Source organism: Dysidea avara, chromosome 8 (assembly GCF_963678975.1).
Source record: "Dysidea avara chromosome 8, odDysAvar1.4, whole genome shotgun sequence".
NCBI lineage: Eukaryota > Metazoa > Porifera > Demospongiae > Dictyoceratida > Dysideidae > Dysidea > Dysidea avara.
The window spans coordinates 12,989,814-13,007,015 of NC_089279.1; the positions used below are offsets into that span (position 1 = coordinate 12,989,814).

The 17,202-nt window shown below is 37.8% G+C and overlaps 2 protein-coding genes and 1 long non-coding RNA gene across 5 annotated transcripts; 1 reads left to right on the forward strand and 2 right to left on the reverse strand.

Moving 5' to 3' along the window:
* Positions 1-617: 617 nt before the first annotated feature.
* On the reverse strand, positions 618-6,040 carry LOC136264582 (uncharacterized). 2 transcript variants are annotated; one of them, XR_010705221.1, is made up of 4 exons: positions 5,960-6,040; positions 938-1,025; positions 803-874; positions 618-751 (listed from the first exon to the last, which is right to left on the reverse strand). It is a non-coding gene; the product is annotated as an uncharacterized lncRNA (long non-coding RNA). The 2 variants fall into 2 exon arrangements; XR_010705220.1 differs by lacking the exon at positions 5,960-6,040 and having other exon boundaries at positions 938-1,824.
* A 1,106-nt stretch (positions 6,041-7,146) lies between these two features.
* On the forward strand, positions 7,147-13,855 carry LOC136263159 (E3 ubiquitin-protein ligase AMFR-like). Its single transcript, XM_066057664.1, has 14 exons — positions 7,147-7,366; positions 7,828-7,920; positions 8,344-8,508; positions 9,111-9,263; positions 9,500-9,540; positions 9,751-9,883; positions 10,143-10,276; positions 10,586-10,696; positions 10,751-10,942; positions 11,263-11,285; positions 11,970-12,073; positions 12,125-12,259; positions 13,348-13,703; positions 13,754-13,855. Exons 1-14 carry the CDS (start codon positions 7,223-7,225, stop codon positions 13,791-13,793), a joined length of 1,824 nt encoding a protein of 607 aa, XP_065913736.1. The 5' UTR covers positions 7,147-7,222; the 3' UTR covers positions 13,794-13,855.
* LOC136263158 (nucleolar protein 9-like) lies at positions 13,719-17,103 on the reverse strand. 2 transcript variants are annotated; one of them, XM_066057663.1, is made up of 5 exons: positions 16,021-17,103; positions 15,652-15,909; positions 15,151-15,366; positions 13,912-14,310; positions 13,719-13,849 (listed from the first exon to the last, which is right to left on the reverse strand). In XM_066057663.1, exons 1-5 carry the CDS (start codon positions 17,065-17,067, stop codon positions 13,832-13,834), a joined length of 1,938 nt encoding a protein of 645 aa, XP_065913735.1. In that variant the 5' UTR covers positions 17,068-17,103; the 3' UTR covers positions 13,719-13,831. The 2 variants fall into 2 exon arrangements, with proteins under 2 accessions (XP_065913735.1, XP_065913734.1); XM_066057662.1 differs by having other exon boundaries at positions 13,748-13,871.
* Positions 17,104-17,202: the final 99 nt, after the last annotated feature.

Below are 17,202 nucleotides of genomic sequence, written 5' to 3' on the forward strand. Positions count from 1 at the left end.
AGCTTGAGGGTGCATCATTTCGTACTCAGTTCCAACAAAATGTGTCTATCCTGAGTCTGAAGGTCCATACATTGAAAATTTCACAGTATTTTATATAATTACCAGTATGGCAACAGCGACCTGTACACTAGACATTAGTATTTACCGTAATAATTTTTAATATTTAACTACATTGTGAGGAATAGTGAATATATAAAATTATGGCATGTATATAATGTAGTACACTTTGATCTTTGAGAGGATCCATATCATACAGTATGGTGGTAGTATACTGCATATTAAGATTAAGAATCACGGAGGTTTGCGCTTTCTCACAAATTACTTTTAGTCATTGCTAACAGATTGACGTCTTGAATAACTATATTATGCATGCAGAAATCGTATGCAAAATTTCACCAAACGTACATGCCTAAAGCTTTTGATAATACTAGTCCTGTTTTGATTATGAGTTTTACGTTTTGATTGATAATTTCACATGCTATAATGCATAGACAGTTAGAGGCCTAGCACGAAGAAACATGTTTAATACTACACCGTATATATATAGGTATTGTACTTATAAATATACATAACAACATACACTTGTTCTGTTATACTGAACTGTATATTAACTCAATCAATGCTCTGTTCATGCATCCTTGTTCCAAATGATATAGTTACTACAATAGCAACTGCTCTCCAAATAACATAATTGTATGGATCTTCAGCTAGGATCAGTATGTACGACTGCAGTGTACTCAATTATAATTATCTGAAATAACTATATGCACGACATGTGTGAGAATAAGCTGAAATAACTAACATGATTATTATTCAGCGTCGAGGTCCAGAGCTTCATCAGTAATTATCTGAATTACTCCATTCAACTTACCATCTGTACCACACAAATTATTCATACAACGTACATATACATGTCCATACTCCATAGTATACCTACCTGTACATGTATTGCCAAGCGTATTAAGTGTATCAGTACTTGCCTTTTTCCAATGCCATTGGGTAACAGGCTGTACACCAGTTTGCCCCTTGAAAACGTATGCACTGAGAGTGATGTGTGAATATGTGTATTATAGCACAATGACTAGCACATTCTTGATCAATAGAGGATATAGTATAATTTATTATTATTATACAAAAATATAATTATAAAGAGGTAACAGAACATCCTCCCTACCACCCTACCAGGAAAAAAGTGGAGACACATAGATCCTAATAGTGTAGTTATTACAATTGAACTTGAGTCAGTTACTACCGAACTAGATCTTTAAAATTAATATTGATAATCATCTACAGACCAATAACTACATTTGAATATCCCAGTAATATTGAGCCTAATTATATGCATTAAGACCTTAGCTGGATAATTTTCTCCCTGACCACCTGCTTCTTTGACTGGGTACACCCCTCCATTTGCCAATTCTTAAATTCATTCCTGTTAATAGTACCATAGAATTACCTAGTTTTATATTATGTACTTTATAGTTCCTAGTGTATGGTGAGGCTACATGACTAGAAAGTTCCATAAATCATTTAAAGCATTGCCTTATTCATGCAGTCATGCTACATGAAAAATAAAGCACTCGGCGCTTGGCCTCAGTACTAATAAAGCACTCTGCTTTGCCCCAAGTTTTATTAACATCTCGGCCACGCATCTCGTACTTTATTTTTCATATAAGCACTCGTGGCAATGCTTTACATATACATAAGCAGGTTTCTCTATAAAGAAAGCATTGTGTTGAATGTTGATTCCTTTTGCCATAATTTCAGAATTGACATTTTGTGAATTGTGCAATTCAAAATTTCACAATAAATGCAATCTTTCAGTGTGACCAGATTCGCAAAAAGGAACCTTTTTTACACACAATATTAATTTAGGCATATTTTTGAACTTCAAGCTTCATAACTTTTTATTGCAATTGCTTGAAATTTCCGTGAGCATATTTAGCTATACCTACTGTAACAATATCTGGCTGCATTGTGATACTAAGAGCAAGTTAATCAGCATAAAGAGTCAAGCATTACACCATTATGTTTGCTGGTATGTAAAATGTATGTAAAAGGTACTTTTTGCAAATCTGGTATATAACAGATTTCATTTAACATCCAATTTTAATGAAAACAATTATTATTATGAAAAAGTCTTAAATACTTCTTAAAAATGAGAAAGTTTAAACAATACATGTGATTCTCATTCATAGCACTGTAAACTGACTGTATCACTCAGCATTGCTTAACCAGAGGACCATGACGGAAATCTTTTTGCATGAAATAGTAGATATGAAATGTGTCAATATATATATATAATTTGTGGGGTAAGATGGTTGGTTGATTACAGTGCATCTAGAATTTGACCATTCTATCTTCAGCAGGCATATACTGTAATTTTGTGCAAAAAAAACTTTCGTGTAAAAATTATTTCGTATGATTTATGTAAATGACTGCTCTATTAGAGTAGTTCAATCTTGTATAAAAATTCTCATGCAAGAAATCATCGTACAAATTTTGCATACAATAATTATTTTACAACGAAAAAAAATGCTAATTATGGTATATCACTGCATGCACAAAAACTAATGCTGACAGTTACATGTGTGCATGTTGCTGTTGTTCTAGCAGTTGGAGCCCCTGGCATTTTTGTCACAACTAGTCAGCTAATATTATCAGAGTTAGCAAACACAAGTGTATTGTTTCCTTATTATTGAATGTATTGTACTATATAGCTTTATATATAATTATTACGATATTCTTTTTGTATTTTGACAGGTGCTCTACTATCAGCTCACACGGGTGACATAATACAGTAGCATGAATAGATGTACAAAATAACGTAATACATGGCATGTACCATATCCATTAAACTGTGCGTGGAGATACAGACATCAGGTAGACTTCAATTTTGCTACAATTAAGTGTAGTGGGTTGTACACCCAAGTGCATGACATAAATTCATTCCCATGGAATCCATGCTGCATGATCATGACTTAAAAACTATTGACTATTATAGCAATAGAAGGTCATACTCAGTTTTGCATCACCCTTGCTACGACATGTAGAAATATTTCTTAATAAAAATAAAGTTAGTCCTTTATCACAATCACAAAATTCTAATCTGTTAGTAACCATTTTATGCATGGATGTTCTATTAGAGTGTGCATGTACTACTGTAAACTTCCATACTGTAACCTCTAGAGATCCTGCAATCTGGATCTATTTCCTGGAGCTGCAACAGCAGTAGTGTGACATCCTGCCATGTTTTACAGTAGTTAATACAGATATTATTGGAGAACACCGTGGTCGGTATACGTAACCACCCCAAAAACTCCTTCGCTGTAAAAAAGGCGTGCCCAAGAAACTACAAGTACCTGGAACCCAATCTAAAAAAACAAAAAGAAAAAAACAGCTCAGCTGAAGTGAAAAGTAACTGGTAACATAAATAGCTGATATCTGAAGCGGCCAAGAATACAATTACTAAAGTTTAATCCATGCAAGAATACCTTGGCTATAAAACAGGTGTGTACATGAAAGTAACTGGCAACTGAAATGGCTGATATCTGAAGCGGCCAAGAATGAATGGTCATATACAACTAATTCAAAAATTTAACACTGAACCTTTATAATTCAGCTGTGTTCTATATTCACTCTTGCTGCATCGTAAAGTAATTTCTTTTAACTCTAATTGGCTGGTAATTTGGCCGCCTTTTTTTGCTCTATTATACTAACTATTAAAAAAGGCGGCCAAATTACCAGCCAATTAGAGTTAAAAGAAATTACTTTACGATGCAGCAAGAGTGAATATAGAACACAGCTGAATTATAAAGGTTCAGTGTTAAATTTTTGAATTAGTTGTATATGACCATTCATTCTTGGCCGCTTCAGATATCAGCCATTTCAGTTGCCAGTTACTTTCATGTACACACCTGTTTTATAGCCAAGGTGTTCTTGCATGGATTAAACTTTAGTAATTGTATTCTTGGCTGCTTCAGATATCAGCTCTTTAAGTTACCAGTTACTTTTCACTTCAGCTGAGCTGTTTTTTCTTTTTGTTTTTTTACATTGGGTTCCAGGTACTACTGTAGTTTCTTGGACGCGCCTTTTTTACAGCGAAGGTGTTTTTGGGGTGGATATCACTCATTTTTGTCAGTGATAGACTCTACATTTGGTTTAAAAGGTAATTTTTTTGGAAATGAGCAATTAACATTAATGCAGAATATTATCTTGGAGAGTCAGTAAAATCCATACATAATAATGATTGTTTCATAACACCGTAAATTCGGAAGTATGAATTTACGGTGTAGTATGACTGTTCTATTAGAGTAAATCTAACTTTACTGCCTGCATGTGACAAATATATCTCATATCTGTGCATGTTAAATGCTTCAGACACCTAATTACACTTGCAAGTGACTAATTAGTTCACAGTTGCTACACAGCTATAAATACATTTGTAATTGTTATCACCATAATCATTTATCATGTTATAACCATTTTTTAATATGTTGGTCACAACTTCAGGATTAGAGCAGCAGAGAAAGGAATAGAGGACTCAACCATCAAGACTTGTATATGGGAGATGGAACAGTATTGCGATGGACAATGCTGGTACTAACCCCTCAAGGGTGTTGCAGTACAGTATAGATGTAAGACCAGAGCCTCGATCGTCACCTTTTGACTGTGGTCACAACTTCAGGATTGGAGCAGCAGAGAAAGGAATGGAGGACTCAATCATCAAGACTCGGGGAGATGGAATAGTATTGCCAAGGATAATGCCAGCACTAACCCCTCAAGGATGTCACAGTGCAGTATCAATACAACCACTCCAACCAGTGCATAAGACCAGAGCCTCGATCATCACCTTTTGACTGAAATTTTTATACTTGATGAAGCAATTAAAACAAAAAAGTTGTAGTACTTATACTTTCCTAAGGGAGCATGCCCCCAGAGTCCCAGACTCCCTTGCCTGTTCAGCAGAACAATAGGATTGAGCCTTACTACCACTTTCACCTTTATTCTTGGCCCGGATGTACATATCGGCAACATAATACAGTAGCTGTAGATAATGCTGGTTACACTGTTAAAAATAAAGGGTAACCACCACTCTGAGAGTTCCCAGTGTAGGGAGGATTTAACACCCCATGGAGAGTAACCAACACTCTGAAGAGAATAACCATTACTCTGAAGAGTAAGTGACACCACCTTCAGAGCATGTGTTACTCCCCAGTTACTCCTTTGGAGTAATGGTTACTCTCCAGGGGTGTTAAATCCTCCCTACACTGGGAACTCCTTGAGAGTTGTGCATGGTTACTCTTCATTTTAACAGTGTAATGCCCCTAGGCAGAGCTATAGGGGTGGGAATTTTTCCCTACTATCACTATGGCAGATTCAGTTCAGTTTCTCTAATGTTGGATCAGCTGAAATGGCCTACATTACAAATTCGTCGGAAATTATCTAGGTTACAAATATTGCATAAGATACACTACCAACAGTTATCACTCCAAATTCCTCATTATTACTTACCAAAAACACGACCAACAAGACAATACCACCATCTTCACTATATTTTACCTACCTCATCCACCACGGCATACCAAAACAGCTATTTCTCAAGAACAATAAACGAGTGGAACATACTACCAACTGACACAATTGAAATTGCAGATACTGATCTATTTACAGCTAGACTCCAATCATATTATTGTACCTAATGTATTTGTTTATGTGATTCCTGAGCACACCAGCAGGGCTGACTGCTCAGTAAACAATAATAATAATAATAATAATAATCACACTATCACAGTAGTTCTTCTCGCAGTTCTTTGCCTGACCATCATCAACTGCTGTCAAAACATTAGTGTCGTCCCCCAGACCCTTCCTCAAGCATGCTTATCACACAAAAATAACTTAGTTTAGCAGTGCACAAACAATTTTTGACAGCTTATATACTATATTAAAGTACACTTACCGCATTGTTGAACCATGTATACCACCAGAATCCACCGGATTGACAACTAACACGTGATCTATTTAGGGGAAATTTCGTGGAAAGTCCCTAATTACCTTAAGCGGACACTCGTGATACGTGGTTTTAAATTGAATGGTTTAAGAATGTAACTAGATGGTGAGGCGTACTTTAATCGGCTCGACTTTAATGAGAAACTCGAGCCCCTCCTGAGAAACTCTAACGCGTTACATTGGGTACAATTTCTGGATATAATATCAGCTACATATTACTCGCTACTTTGTCATGTAACGCGTTATATTACTCGTTACTGTAAAAGTAATATTATTACGTAACGCGTTACCCCCAACTCTGTCTGTTGCCTCCAGCTTGCAGTACAGTGGGGTGTGGCAACCCCCTAGTCTGGCGGCGCCCCCCCTTCGCATAGAGTAAGGGTCTGGTATGCTTAGTATAGTGGAGTTGTACCGGATTACCAAAAACTGGTGCAATCAATCAGAACGCTCCACGTTTAATCAGCGCATTTTTGTGTATGTTACGTCAAAAGAATGAATCAAAAGAATGAATCAAATGCCCTAACAGTACTGAAGAAACAAAAGGAGTTAGCTAATAAAGAACAAAGAGAAGAAAGTGTTAGCTATATCGGGAAGGGTTTTTCGCCTTGTTTGATACGCGAAAAACCCATGTTACGCTCTGATTTCCTAGGTAGGGAGGCATGTGTATTTTATAAAAGTAGACCAATCCACTTTCGCCTGTGTTAAGGCGAAGAAAGTTCAATATCTCTACCACAGTTTTGGGTGAGGCACTTCCGTTAAGGCCATTTTCGTTACGTCATTGCATTCAAATTAAATTCCTCCAGAACAACTCGGTGATACCAGACCCTTACTCTATGCGAAGGGGCGGGCGCCGCCAGACTAGAAACCCCCATGGATAGAGAGAGGGTAGGCAACAGATGCTGAGGCACCTCATCAGCATTTGCCCTACATGCTCTTAATCAGTTGCTGTGTAAAGCAACTATGCAAGAGCCCCTTCTGCTGGTCACAGCAAAGTTCACGTGAGATCACGTGGTGTGACCTTGTAGAATCCAAGCCTACAGCACACAGTTCCCATTCTCCCATTCCACGGATATTACAGTTTTAATGGCTTGCCGCCCACGTGGAGCCGATAAAGTTAAAGGATCTATGATACAACACGTTCACGTGACACCTATTTTTGCGCGTTAAATGGTTAGCGACCAACGCTGCGAATTAATTTGAAGCCTTTCTTGTCATGACTCAGGTCAGGGTCATGACTACTGGCCTTTGGGTGTACCTTACTGTGAGTAGCGTGACATTTGTCAGCGCTATCTTGTATACGTTGTTCACTCCTGGAGAGTTCGTCACCAGTTTGTGTTACGGAAAATGGCGTGCTTTGGTGAGTTTCATACGTGCCGGGTTATGTTGCTGATGTAATGGTATAAAGCGAGGGTTCGGGTGTTGGTATATTCTTTTGTTCAAATCTTTAGCGTGTATGGTGGTGCCATGTGGGTTGTCTGGGGTGTAATAACGTAGGGAATCCTGCACGTAATTAACACTCACTGTTTCTTATACTTAAATTTATAGCCCGCACAGCTACACAAGACATCTAAGCATGCTGGATTATGTTATGAGATAGCAGTACCTATGCTAGAGCAGTTGATGTATGTCGAAGCTCTTGTGCATGCTTCTAATATTAGTAACATCACTGATTGTGGGAAGCTTTAATTCCTTACAGCTTAGAGTTAGTAAATGAACAACACTGTTGTTAAGGATGGTAACTATGGCAATCCCTTCATACCTGAGTTACTTGACCGTGTTTGTTGTCCCTCCATGAGCATTTTATCATATCTGTTGCAGGCTGTGCTGAACTTTGTGTGCTGTTGTGTTGGACTCTCAGGACTATTTCTGTACCGAAAGATTTTTGAAACACTTAGAGCAGTAGAACAACAGGTACAGTATGTGTTACTTTTATGTCTACTTTGTGATTAAGAGTATATATTACATTTCGTCATTGTGACTAAACATGCTTTATGAAGGTACCTGATACTGCTTAAGTCCCTGTAAAGTTATGATGCAATGCTATGTCAGTCAATGATTATGATGTCAGTCATATCTGGCTTAATGTTTGCCTTTAGATCAGCAATTATGTAATTGTATATAATGGTCATAGCAATTTATTATCTACTCCATTTTTATAAGCTCAAATGTATAGCTGCTTTGTTGCTGTTTTCTACTGAAAGGGTACAGTATTTTTCCTATTGAGGATGGTTGTATTATGCTATGCTGCCAGGTCATACTTTTAGTACTTATGTAGACTTTCTGAACTGCATGTGTCTTTTAGCTCCTTAAATTTTATCTTTATTGCACTGTTAGAACCTACGAGACTTATTCTGGAACCTTGCTTTCTACAAGTTCATCTTCATGTTTGGAGTGATGAACATGCAGGAGATCTCTGAAATGATTGGCTGGTGTGTGTGGTTCTCCATCATCGGGATGTCGATGTTGATCAGCCAGTTGTGCAAGGATCGGTTTGAATATGTGAGACACAGTTTATGTACAGTTGTGGCCCTGTATTTCGGACGCCTTAGAACCATGCTGAAATAATTTTGATGATACCGTAAAGTCGGGTTGTTGCGCATGCGCTTATAATTTTCGGAGAAAACTTTTTGTAAAAATCATATCATCTGTTAGGCACATACACCTAATAAATAATTGTGGTGAGTGTAACACGGGATCATTACGTTGTGAGAGTAGTTAATAGTCGCCACGCCAGTATGTAAGGATATTTGACTCCATTTCTGGGTGAAATCCTTCGTGATGAATGAGATTATCACTATCCAGATGGCTGATTTGCTGTATACATAGCGAAGGGAGACCTCAAGGGAGACGTAAGAGCTTGAGGAAATATTAATTTTCCAGTACTTTCAGCTTTTCTTGACGTTTCTTGCTGTGTGTAGCTTTATCGTTGTATTTGCCCACGTGCACTTATCATCCATGGTTAATTACAAGAAATGTGTATGCGCTTAACAAATGACATGCGCTTAACAGATGCATGCGCTTAACAACCCGACTCTACGGTATATGTTTAGTGGATCCTAGTGTACATGTCTTTTTTTTTTTAATGTATTTATTATTTTTAGTTATCTTTTACACCCAATACTGCTGTCTACAACTATGCCAAGATCATAGTGTCTCAGTGTTTAGTAGTGTTAGTGTGTTCTGGTCTGTGTATGGTGTGTGCTATTGTGGGCTGGCAGTATGGCATCAACTACTTCCTCTTCTTGATAGCAGAGGTTAGTGCATGAGTAACATGAATTAGTACTATGTGTATGCTATAGCTGCATGGCTTTTCCCCATACAAGATCCCATATAGAGTACTGACTTATTAGTGGGGCACATTACATTGCTAATTAATCACCCCATGTTACACTGATATTGTTGTTACACATCTACTGTGTATCTAATTTGTAGTAATTTGTACATGATTGTGTGATATAATTATAAGGTTACTGTGTTCCTGTTGCCATAGATACTGGTGGTGATGATCAGAGCAATACACACATTGACATGGTAAGTGAGTGATTCATAAGTACATGCTTCCCTGACATGCTTCAGTACACTTGCATCCTATATATTAAAACAAGAGTGTCACTCTTGATTAAAGTTATACAATTTAAATTTTGCAAGGTAACAGTTAGATGTTAGCATTAGCTGATTATAAATTTGTATCTGTATGTGCATTGATGGTATCTGTAGTTTACATAAGTCTGGTTTGTGTAGTTGTGTGATACACTTATGGGATGTCAATCACGAGGGGATGTGGGAGAACCACAGTCTCTACTCTCATTACACTGACTTCCTGTTGGAGATGGTCGCCCTCTCTGTTGACCTAATGCATCACCTTCACATGATAGTGAGTAGTACAGGGTAGTGTCACATCATAAGGTTTTGTACAAGTGCAGTTCGTATTACACACACATATTCAGATCGTATTCCATTGCATGTGATGTAGACTTAAGTCTGTGTGTGTGTATATGTGTGCCTTGTGCAGTGTCTGTATTGCGTATGTGTGCACGACATACAGTGTAGGTCTATAATACACGTATTCTGTGCATGCAAGAAGTATCATGTTGCTTGATGAAAGGTCAAACTTTTCATTTTTTGTTGTCTAGCTTTGGAACAACTTTGTACCAAGCCTGGCTGGTGTAGTGTTACTACTACAGATGAAGTTCATCTATAGTCAGATACAGTTGAAGTTGAGAAAACATTACGACTACGTGGCTGTCACTGAGACCCTAGAAACAAGGTTGTGTAATTAATTGATAGTAAGAGTGATTGTATTGTGTTGGGAGCTCAATCAAATGAGCCTTGTGATTTCAAGTATTCACCTCCATATTCCAAATGAGTTTTATGTATCATTTGGTATCTATGGGTGTTATTGTATTACACATTTGCTGTTGTCATTTGTGTGGTAGAAAAAGTCCCTCTTATTCAAGCTGTGTTTATATAATCAATTACTATATATGGTATTTCTGTGGTCTAAGTTTGTAATGTGTTGAGCTAGCTAGTATACATGGGTGTTCACTGTGGTGATAGTGTGTTGTGTTATCAACAGATTCCCTGCTGCTACTAAGGAGGAGCTAGACAGTTATCCACAACATTGTGCCATCTGTAGAGACAGAATGGTGTCATGCAGAAAACTTCCATGTGGCCACCTCTTTCATTTGTAAGATGGCAGACATCTTTAAAGTCTGTGTAAATGTGTTTGTACATTTCTCAGGGGCTGCCTGAGGTCATGGCTGTATCAGGACAATTCTTGTCCTCTTTGTCGGATGTCTATACCTGTTACACCCACACCCATGCAAAGCTCACATGATCTGGCAACAGGCAGTGGTGGATTGAGTGATGTCAATATAGCTACCACAAGACATCGTGCTCATTTTCAGTTGAGAAACAGGAGGAACCCTCCTGGGTAAGTATATTCTGTGTAAACAAAAAAAAATGAAATGTAATTTAACAAGATGATATCTCATATTAAGTTACAGACCCAGGGATTCTTTTTGAATAATACCATTATATCATTTTTGCATCAAAAGCACAAATTTCTAATAAGTGGTAGTACTACTAAGTGGTCTGATTCATATAGCAGCCACTCAAATGATAGTATTCCCTTTCTCAAGTTACATCATGTCTCTACTGTAATGTAGTACAGTGTGTCCAAATGTCTGTTTGTGTGGTACATTAATTGGTATATGTACAGTGTACAATAACCAATTTGTTTTTCTTTTTTAGGAACCAAGTGTTCCATTTTCATGGTAAGCATCATGTATGTTGTAATAAACACAATCAGTCAAACCCAATCAGGACACTTTCACATCACCTTATAGTGAAACCTTTAAAACAAACTCAGGAATATGGTAATAGAAAAATGTCTGTGTCATATTTACGTATGAATAAAATCTTAGAAATGCATCAAAAAATTCATTGTATATGCAGTATAGTCTCGTCCCCAGCCGCCCACATGCTTGACCACATGAAGGTTGTCTGGTGACTTTGGTCCACTTTCTTGGCCCTAGTGGAATAATGCTATAAACATGTTTCTCTTGCTCATTCGTGTTTACATTCAATTGAATAAACTTTTCATCCGTCTAAAGGATTGTTACTCTATAAAAAAATTGCTGGAGTGACAAACAAATGCTTATTAAAACTTAATGTACGTAAATCTTCTTAGCATTCCACTTAGAACAATAATCAAAGGCAAGAAGACCTTATAGACTACTACTAAGCTAGTTTTCAGGTGTATACTTTATTAATGCGCACTTCCTGGGCCAAGAAGTTGAACTAATATCACCAGACAATCTTTGTGTGATCGAGCACATGGGTGGCTGGGGATGAGACTATATGTAGTACACATTATACACAATGGCAATAACACTTGCACACAAGCTGTTACTACACATATTTTAAACTATAGTTCACTAGTGTTGCTGTTTCTGTAGGTCCCACATTGGCCAGTTGGCTACCCAGTGTATCAGTGGAACTACCTGGTAACCAAGCCACTACAGGATGGGACAGGCATGGAGTACAGGAGCTATATGAGAGTGTAAGTGACTAGTGATCACCCATATATTGTGTACCATCATGTCTACCTCAGGCTCTACAACTACACAACATGTTCCCTCATGTTCCACTACATGCTGTACTCATTGACTTGACAAGGACCTATTCAATAGAAGTGACTATACAGAATATCATTACTAATAATATCACAGTACAGTTTCCCTTTCAGGTTAGTACTGTCCACATGCAGTGGAACCTCTTTACAAATAAAAATGTGTACACGTTGATAATCAGTACACTTGTCCATGGCTCACTTTATATTTAGTGCACATGCACCAAAAAGGTTCAACTGTATCTTTGTCACATTTTTGTGTCTCTGTTAGGTTAGTGTGTAGCATGTGCATGCGGTACTGTTCAAATTGAACGTTGTCTCACGAGAGTGCAAGCAATTTAAAAACTTGCTAATTAAAGAGCATGGCACCCATTTTGCTTGCAAGCAAAATGAGTGCCACATCCTTTAGTTAGATAGCTTTTTAATCGCTCACACTCTCGTGAGACGATGTTGCATACGAGTGGTACCATGTCAGTAGTACTTAGCACATTTGTGTAATGTAGTATCTTGATGACCCCTAATACCAGGAGTACATTGAATCCTATGGACAAGGGAACATGCAACTCCGTACACTACCAACATTACTAGCAAAATTCAAACATGGCGTCTTGTGCTTGTGACATAATGTCATTAGCTTGTGTGCAACAGAGATACACAGAATGGGCCACTACACTGTCTTGAGTGACGGCAGCAAAGCTGCTTCAATAGCAAGGCCATTGAATCGAAGGAACAGCTTGGAATAGCCCACCAGAATAATTTCTTGTCACTAGTGGATGTAGAAAGGCTGTCCTACCATGCCATTCTTCTGTTATTCTATTCAGCTTTGTTTCCATAGCTTTTTCTTCACTGTGCCGCATACTCGAGCTCATGAACCTCCATATAATATCCTAACAATATATTTTAAATGTTACTTTTTGTAGTACACGGTAGCCATGTTTGAATTATGCTGTTTATGGAGTTATATGCTCTCCTTGTCCATAGGATTTGATGGGTTCCTGCTAATACATGTTTGTTTTGTCACTTTAGTGTATGTACAGCTTTATTGGAGAAAGTTAAAATTATACTTAAACTGTAAACTACCCAACTGTATACCTGTACCTATATTACCAAGTCTGAAATTTTGGCATATTAAGTTACACCCCCCCCTCCCTCTCATTGATCGTTGCTATAGGAGATACTTTACCTGAAATACTGCTTTTTTCTAGCAACAACAACAACAATACCAACAACAAAGCAGGACATTTACCACAACCACTACCCCTCCCCCAACTGAGACCCAACAGACAGTCAACACTTGTTCTAGTGCTAGTAACAGTAGCAGCAGTACAGGTAGTGATGACAAGCCATCACATGATGATGGTGATCACCAGCAAAATGATGAGTGCTTACCAAGCAGTAGTAGTAGTAGTAGCAGCAACCATAATTCACTTCCTAATTTTAGTTCTAATAACTTGGAGGACAATATTCGGTCAGCTAAAACAGCTGGCCCATCTCTAGCACAGATACCTAGATCTAGCAGTTTCCAAGAAAGAAAAGCAGCTTATATTGAACAAGCTAAAAGGTTTGTGAATATATACAACTGTACTATATTCTTACATTGTCTTTCTATAGGAAATTTTTATTAAAACATGGTAGTAGTAGTAGCATTTAATGTACAATGTGTGTAGATTTTAATTTTTTTAAATAAAATCAATTCAATTCTTCAGACTAAAATGGAGACAAAAAGCAACTGTAAACACGTGTAGAGCAAAGGACACTGTATAACTCACCTCATCATCAAATAGCTTTTTCTTCTTTACAACAAATCCGAGTGCCTTTAGTTCCTCATTGTGTTCTGATGTTTGAACGTCATGTCTGGTGGAGGACTTTCTCTTTTTGTGTGCACGTTGAGATTCCAACTTTGTGGGCCTGTCTATGATATCGGAAAACATTTTCTTCACCTTTTCCTTTGAATTGAAATTGCCTTCTGTCACGTCTCCTTTCTTCTTGTAGTACTCAATGTTACAGTTTCTGAGGACAAACTTGCCGTAATAATTATCTGCTAGTTCTTTCTCTCCTTTCAATAGCTCGTTAGCAATTAGTTGCTTGTCCTTCAGCTCTGTGTGTTTCCAACAACAATCAACTACACGACTGCCGTGTTTCTCCTTGGACAGCTTCACAAAATACCCCTGTGGTAACATAGTACTGTAATGTACCTGATACTGATCATTAAGGATATGTAGTATCAGTGTTGGGCTGCTACTTTAAAAAGTAATATATTACTTATTACTCGCTACTGTCACTACAGTTATCACAACTAGAAGTAAAAAATTACTAATGTCAAATTTTAGGATCCAATAAGATGGTCTCAATAATGAGGTCATAAGTGTACTTTGGCAGTCATAATTATTATAGTGGTTGCTAAGTGAGGTTACACTGTATGTGAATAATGGATGTGATCATGTGTGTAAAAGATTTTAAATTCTCACTCAGAGGTTGGACATGCTTGAAATGCCACTAAAACAAATTATACGAAAGTATGGAGTGAAGTAAACAGTAGTCTCGGTATAAAACAGTGAGACATTGTTTATGAATATGTACATGATCAGTATGATGAAGTTACACGTGTGAAAAAGTGGTTTGGTATTTTAACTCAAAACCCTAAGTACTTTCGCAAATCTCCTTAAAGCTCTGAACATTTGGTCTACTAGGTCTAGTGAAATACCAAATAAGGCAATAATTTTAGGCTGCGACTAAAGTATGTCCAACCTTCTATGCTTCTCACTAGGCCAGAATTCGAACTTGTCCGACACTATAGCTAGTTAATGGCAGATTTATGCAGTATAATAGACTAAGCAATTTATAGAAACAGTCGCTCTACATAATAAAGATTAGTAGCATCAAGAGTGAATAATAAAATTCTCTCTTGGTAGCATTCAAATACCAGCTGAAGTATTAGAAAATGTGTAGCTTGTTAAAATGCCACACCAAATTCTGGACATTAACACATACACAGTAGTCCCACATACCATAAACTTCTTAATCAGTTTGTTCTTCTTCTTGAGAGTGACACTTCTACTGGAGAGGAAAGCATCCACAATATGGCTACCACTGGGATCACATGCCAGTGATATCAACTGATCAGTTGGGATGGTAAGGACACTACTGGTGACCATCTTAGTATCATCATATTGGAGTAGGGCCTGCATTATCAGTGCTCCATGCAGACTACAAGGGTGATCAGTCTGTGGAATGATATGCAGTTCACACAGTGAATCATACTGCAATGTCTACTGGTGTACATGTACTGTACACAATGTATATTATATCATTCAGTACATGGACATAAACTTTCTAACCGGTAGCTCAGCAACGTATTAGAGGCAAGTGTAAATATGGCAATACTGTTAGTCACCACAAGTGGTACGAGTGATTTTAACTACACATAAATCACACTAGTATGAATGATGATCAACATTCCCATGTAAAACTGTCAAGTCACTATGACACATTGAACAAAATATATTCACCTTAACTGTCAGTGATAACAATTCATCATCTTGTTCACTGTCAGGTTTAAAGTATACTTCTCTGGTGACCAGTGATATGAACAATGGAGCACAATCTTTTGGTTGTGACTCAGCATGGAAAGCCTTCAACAATCCACTAAGTATTGTAGCTTGCTTTGACGGACACTTCTTGCACGCCTCAACTGCCTTGACCACCACACCTGTGTGGCCACAGAATAGAACCTTCTCCAAATCAAGCTCATCTACTACCATTGAAATCTAAGGAAAATCTTCAGATAATGACTGCAATTAATTCAGAGACCTTAGCTACATATGTATACCCAAAACAGCACAGTCTATAAGGACATGTCAGGACACGCCAACACGTACCTGTGCTACCTCTGAAGTAGCAATCAGTTGCTGTAGGGCATAGTTAGCTACTGGGTGTAAAGCGAACAACATGATGTGGTGTCTGAAACACGAGTCATATATCATCTGGTGTACGTCAGCACTACACACTTCAATCAGTACCTCCATTATATGACTACCAACTGGATCAGTGAATAGTATGGGAATCACTGCTTCATCAGCTGACAACAGTTTGTCATTTTCTATCCCAGCTATATCAATAATTCTATGACAAAATTTCAATCCTTTTTTGGGTAACTTCTCCACCAAGGCTACAAGTAATATCTGAAGTACTGGACAAGCATTTGAATGTGTCAGCAAGTCTGAAAACTGACCCAACTTCATAACTGCACGAGCCAGTCTCTTTAACAGTTTCAAAAACAAAGGTGACGTAGGTCTAACATCTTGGATAACATTGTGCCTGCCCCTACTGTATTCAACTCCTTTGTGCATCATAGACTTCCTGTATTCATATGAATACTTACTCCTGTTAACCTGCTCACATAGAGTTACACCTGATAGCAACTGGAGCAATGTTCTGAACACATGACTGGCATACTGGTCACACAGGTACGTCTCCACGTTACCCTTTACTGTGCTACACAAAAGGTCCATTGAATTGTTAGCAAAGCTATCCTGTTGTGTACTAGTTGTTTTCACTTCAGATTGCCACTCATGTTGGCAGGCTGGGTTTAGTGCATTGGTTAGCCAGGTTTGCACCACGTGGCTGGCGCATCTGTTGGTTGACAGAGCCAGAAAATCCTGGCACACTGCTTGTGTTAGTTCTTGATAGACTGTGGAAGGGACTGAGAATTGTTGCAGCACGTTTTCAATTATCTTGCTTGCCTTCTTGCTAGAAAATACCCGTAGTACCCCGTCGTCTAAAATTTGTTTCAGTACATTTCGTACGAAAACGTTACTATCTTCTTCACTTTCAAAGAAGTCATCAGATTCAATGACACTTTCTATTCGAGCATAATACTGTAGCTGATCTTGGCTAATTTCTGAATTCTGCTGTTTGCTCACCATTTTACAGTTGTACAACCACAATCGAAAAGAAACATATTGATTATATTTTTTGTGAGTTTTTAATACGCATGCGCATTCTTCTTTTGTACTCCGAAACAGGATTTGTCCTCGGATTTATCCGATTCCGGGTCCGAT